The sequence below is a fragment of the Pundamilia nyererei genome, unplaced genomic scaffold (assembly GCF_000239375.1).
Source record: "Pundamilia nyererei isolate P.nyererei 1_Seehausen unplaced genomic scaffold, PunNye1.0 scaffold00125, whole genome shotgun sequence".
NCBI lineage: Eukaryota > Metazoa > Chordata > Actinopteri > Cichliformes > Cichlidae > Pundamilia > Pundamilia nyererei.
In genome coordinates, this window is record NW_005187526.1 from 1,802,651 (window position 1) to 1,808,537 (window position 5,887).

At 41.8% G+C, this 5,887-nt stretch overlaps 1 protein-coding gene across 2 annotated transcripts in view; it reads right to left on the bottom strand.

Moving 5' to 3' along the window:
• Positions 1-865: 865 nt before the first annotated feature.
• Positions 866-5,887, bottom strand: part of pomgnt2 (protein O-linked mannose N-acetylglucosaminyltransferase 2 (beta 1,4-)) — a 30,438-nt gene continuing 25,416 nt past the window's right edge. For both annotated transcript variants that reach the window (XM_005742961.1, XM_005742962.1), the window contains exon 2: positions 866-3,169. In XM_005742961.1, coding sequence (XP_005743018.1) covers positions 1,273-3,081 — 1,809 coding nt within the window. In that variant the 5' untranslated portion in view covers positions 3,082-3,169 and the 3' untranslated portion in view covers positions 866-1,272. The remainder of the gene's footprint in view (positions 3,170-5,887) is intronic.

Consider the following 5,887-nt stretch of genomic DNA (forward strand, 5'->3'; position numbering starts at 1 on the left):
GGCAGTGAAATCCAACTGTCCAGCAGCAAACTGCTGGATACAGCAGGGAAAATGCTTAACGCTAATTACAGCCTGGCGTAACAGATATACACTCGAGAAAATGATAATATTACAGTTGTAATTACTGCCAATTAGAGAAAAATTAATTATTTATGAAGGAATTTATTTAAGCAGGAAAACAGAGAGAAGTGATTTGTTACCGGGCAGTGTGGAGCTATAAATATTACATAAGAGGAACTAATCTAAAGATATTAAACTCTACGATATGTTCTGAAATGACTTGACTGTGAATTTCCAAGACACTGATTACTGCTGTATTGTGAAACTGTTGCATTATCTGTGAGTCCTTCGTGACATTTTTGGAAGCAGTGTTAAACTTAGCAAATATAAGAAAAGAGCTCTATGATCTGAGATGGCTGACATGAACGATGAGTAGCTGAAACCATGTGAAAAAGGTTGCTTTGGTTTTGACTAGATCCTGTAAATGACTGTGTATGGAATTTAACAATTGTGAGGCAAAAGACGCCACACAAAAAGTTAGGCCTGGTACTAGAAGTAATATGTATTTTAATTGCATATCAATTTTAATTCCATTTAGATTGCATAGTCTTAACATAAAGCAATACATGTAATTGTAAAAAATGTGTCAAACAGTATTTATTTGTCAGTAAGACTACATCTTACTGACAAATATGCATTACATTATTTTTATTACTTTACATTTAAACTATGTAAAAAACGAGTAGAATCAAAATTTTTGTGCAATTAAATTATATAATCTTAAATATCAGGCCTGAATATTTTTTTCCCCCAAACGGACACCATGAAAACACACACGCACGCACGCACCAATAGTCAAAAACCATTTTTTTAAAAATCGTATTCTAAAATGTATTTTGTTCCTTACAGAGAAACTACATTGCATTCTGTAAAAGGTAAAGAACCAGTGTTTTGACTAACACATAAAACATTTTATATATTATTTTTCACAAATAAATCTGCTGATCTGAATTCTAGTTTTATTAGAAGAGACAAAGTTTTTTGCACTTTCTTTCTAAATATAAGCGATGAACTTTTCATTCGTTTCTGGCCGTTTCTGACCATGGTTCTTCTGCAGTTCATCCCGGGCTGAGCATGGAAACAGCACCATGCAACAGCCATTTTACAGACCATAATCCAACAGAGTCCCCCTTTTCCAAAGTGATTGACTGAAACAGTGACTTCACCATTATATGAAACTGCACAAACAAACAAGCAGGCCTTGTGCTCACTCTAGGTCCTGCATGTAAGAACATCAGCAAAGGGGCCTAATAGATTCTTGTTGAAGATGCACCTAACCCACACCAGGTAAGTGGTGAAGGGCTTAATGTTTTCTGAAAACGTGTAGTTCTGCTGGGGAAGGATATAAGGCATGTAGGTGTTCTCTCCCTGCTCCTGGATCCACACCTCGTACTTCACCTCTCTCACTTTTAAGAATTTCAAATTCCATGGGATCTGCCAAGAGACTGTGAGTTTAGCCTCATTAGTGGTTTGTACTGAAGTTTGACATTTAGGTTCTCTGACCCGGCCCGGATGGACCGTGCTGGCCACCTTGGCCTTTTTTAAGCTGGGCTTGGTCTTCATGCCTTCTTTGAGGACTTCCAGAAAGGATGGGATGTCCACTAAAGTGTCCTGATAGATCCGGAAGAGCCACTCTGGGTTGCGGCAGCAAAGGTGCCTGGGGACTTCCTTGCTTGCCTGGATCCGATCCTGCTCCTCTTTGTCCAAGTGAGCAATGCCTCCTTGTTCCCAGGGTCTGTCTGGGTGGGTGACAGTATTCTCCTCCTTAGTGTTCCTCCAGGAGATGTAGTGAATGTCCATGCCTGGAAGGGAGGCAAGAGTTCTATATGGTGTATACTGCTCAGGGTTCACAGCAAAAGGGAACAGCTCCACCACAGCAGCACCTCTAGGGAGGAAGAGTGAGGTGATAAGCTGAGCTCCATGCATGCTGACCAACATGGAAGCGCCACTGATGACCTGTACAATACTGGGAAAAGACTGCTCTTCCAAGGACACTGTGACCACTCTCATCTGAAACTCTTGGGCCAGCGCCATGATTACCTCTGCTTCATTCAGTATAAGTCTTGTTGTTGACCGACTGAAAACGACAATGTAGTCATCCTTCTTCTCTTTCTCCTTCTCATCCTCACCGCTTCCTCCCTCCTTCTCCATCTCCTCTACCCTTGTAATGTTCATTTTGTCCATCAGAGCTCTGGCAAACTGCCTGATCTCATTGCCTGAGACCAAGATGTTAGCTTTGGGCCCCTGTGGCTGGACAAAGCCATATTGGTACCAGGTAGTCATTTTGGACAAGCCAACATAAGATTTAGTAAAGCACATGAGCTTTCCAAAGTTCTTAAGCTGTTCTTTGAGAAGCGGTTGCTTACTACTGAGAAGACGGTAAAGGTCAAAGTGTGGGCCTTCGCTCCAGCCCTCCATGAACACAAGACGAGCCTCGTCATCCAAATCTGAATACTGGTTCATGGTATAGTAGGCTGGGAGGAGGTCGTCGTGGAATACATGCATGAGGTTATCAGGATTAAACCGATTCAGGATCAGTGTTATATCTGGTACAAACACAGGCTTGGGCATAAACTTTAAAGCAGCAGCTGGGAGCTCTAGAAAGTTGAAATATTGGGTATTGTGATCTTCTACTGAAGACAAGTCCAGCAGGGCAGGTTGGAAACGTCTGGACCCCAGGTTAGGCAGCATGACAGAGGAATTGGAATGGAAGAACACAAACTCCTCTGCCTCAGAGCTGTAACAGAGGTAGTCAAAGCGGCAGATGCGGTCAGTGTGCATCTTCCCAGTGCAGACCATGCGGGTGCCGTGTTCCTGAAGCGCCTGCAGAGCAACATGGTAGTCGATACGGGCCTGTGAGACCTCCTGGGACTGCTGTGTCATATGCAGCTCTTCCTCCAACAGAGCAGCATGCTCACTCAGCTTGGAATATTTCCAAAGCAGAGCTGCGACCACAGAGACCAGCAGACCATTAACAAGTGCACCCACACTCATCCTGCAACCTGCCACTGAAGCCCGCATCACTGCTGCTGCTTAGGACCCACCTCCTGACGCCAACTGGCCTCCAACCTCAGACGGAGGCGACGAGACATCCGCTGCCAGGAGCAGACTTAAAGAAGGGGAAGAAGAGATGAGCACAAGTTAAAATATAGGCATTAAAAAATCTATTTAAAAATAAAATAAAATTTAAAAAAAGGCATTGTTGCTACAAGCAATTATCTAATTAACAATATAGCACACAGAGGACAGCTATGATATAATAACCAAATTAATAGTCAGACCTATAAGGTTGCAGTGCTTTTCATGTAAGCAACACAATATCTGGTGATTCATCTGAACGGATCTCAGCTCTCACCTTTGGGAATAGCAGCTGTTTACCTAAGCGAACAAATGAGACATTTTCCTAACCTTACATCCTCTGTCACCCTCCCTGAATATGTCAAGACAAATTACAGTGCGAGGAGGCAGAGAGAAAGGAACAACACTATTGCTTTCAACTCTACTCATCTGCATACTGAGAGAACAAGTGAGTCATTGAGAGACTCAAAATCAAACCAGCGGCTAATAGCAAGCAGCTGCCAGCAGACACACGGCAGCTAGCATGCTAAATACCTACTTCAGGGCCAGCTTGGTTAAAACAACAGTTACTACAATAATCAATTACTTAACATGCTATTCCTAATTTTGAATGATATATGTACCCAGAGGAGGAGTTTAAATTTAAATGTATACTTTGGTATGCCATGCAATAAGTAATAATTTTATAAAAGGCATTTAGAGAGTGAATCGTCCCCTCTCTACAACAGGTCTTGTGACGCAAAGCAAACTAAATCAGGTCAGACAAAACTAAGAATGCACACACGCAAATTAAGCAAATTGTCAAGAACAACACATCGACATGAACCTAGCCTGGGGAAATGTTTGTTTTTTTAGATATAAATGGGTCCTGACCTTGGAAAGAAGATGGTGATCTTCTTTCCAAGGTCAGGACCCATTTATAACTTGCAATGTATGTACTGCTCTAACACTTTTCCAGTACTTTATTTTATCTTGTTCACTGCATCATTTCGTTCCTGTTATGTCATATAAAATTTGCACTTTTGTTTTTTGCTCCCTTGTTGTTGCCCTCCTGGACTCCCCGAGTTTCTTGCATGCTGTCTCTCTTCAGCAGGAGTCGACCTGACTCCCTGGGCTATTTTTGACATCAATGCAAGTACAATATGTTATTGTCAATAGGGTCATTTTTTTGTGATCAACCTAAATACACACGGGCACAATATAGGCAAAACTCCCAAACACAAAATTAACAACGTAGTGCATGCTGTACAGTGTAGCGAGGAATGCTCAGACCTCCAGACTGAAGAGACCAAACAGCCACTTCATAATGCACAACACAGAAGAGCCACCTTAACGGGACAAGACTCGGCTGTCTATCTGCATCTAAAGGACAAAGGTCACTCTTTCAAGGATGCCAATGTTCACATTTTGGACAGAGAAGACAGATGGTTTGAAAGAGGAGTGAAAGAAGCCATCTATGTCCACTGTGAGCGACCATCTTTGAACAGAGGCGATGGTTTACGACACCAACTGTCTACCATTGATAACCGCCCAATCATGATGGGGTTGGGCTAGGCTTCACAATGGGTTCACCCGAAACCTTGGCTGATTGTAACCCACACCCGTTTTCATACCTTGGCTCGTGTGATTAGGTAGAGGATCAATAGGGGGTCCATGACCCTCTTGTGGACACTCCCATAGGGCTTAAAATCTGGGACCACCAAATCCTAAGAGCAATTGGTGGTTCTTTAAGTTTCCCTGAAGATGTTTCACCTCTCATCCGTGAAGCTTGAAGAGATGAAATTTAAAGAACACTTTTCTTTCAAAGCTCCTTAGACTATGATGACCTGGATGACTGAGAACCTTTGCAGACAAATATAAGCAGTTCAAAACGCAGCAATGAACAGCTGCTGCAGAGAATAAAGAAGGGTTGCACCGTCTCGACCTACTCTAGGTCTTAGGCAAAGTCTGCCACAATATGGCACTCTATGTCCAAGGTTTTAAAAGTTGAAGCATCTCGTTTTATTATTTTGTTCTCCGGATGACGACCAGGACAGTATGTCGCTAGCTGGGATGTATCTTGACCAATCTGATGATCATAGCATTTATCTCTTCAGCTAGCTTCATAATTCTCATACAACAATTCTGGTTTTATAAATGTCACTAGCTCATCTTTATTTTCCAAGCTGCTGTCTTTAAAGCCCAAAATGTTACTCTGCAATATACACTAACGGTCATAAGTCTTAGAACACCCCAATTTTTCCAGTTATTCATTCCAATTCAAGTCGTTCAAGTCCAATGAATAGCTTGAAATGGTACAAAGGTAAGTGGTGAACACCCAGAGGTTAAAAAAAAAAGGGGTAAGGTTACCAAAACTGAAAAATAATGTACACTTCAGAGTTATACAAAAACACCTTTTTCAGGGAACACAAAATACATTAACAATTTAAAGCTGCAGCAATGGAGGTTGACCAAGCCTTAAAGCTGGTGCTACTAATTCCTACAGCTGTCCTAACTTTTCTGGATTACTTACAACCCCCTCTGTCTGCATAAAAGCAGTGTTGGAACACACTGTGATACCGTACCCTCGTGAGCATCAATTGAACAGTATTGTACTGCAGAAAGTAATGTGTTATTACAAAAATGGCGAGAAAAAGGCAATTAACAACGGAAAAGAGACAGACCTAGGGCTGCTCGATTATGGCAAAAAATGATAATCACGATTATTTTCACTGAAATTGAGATCACGATTATTTGACGATATTTATTT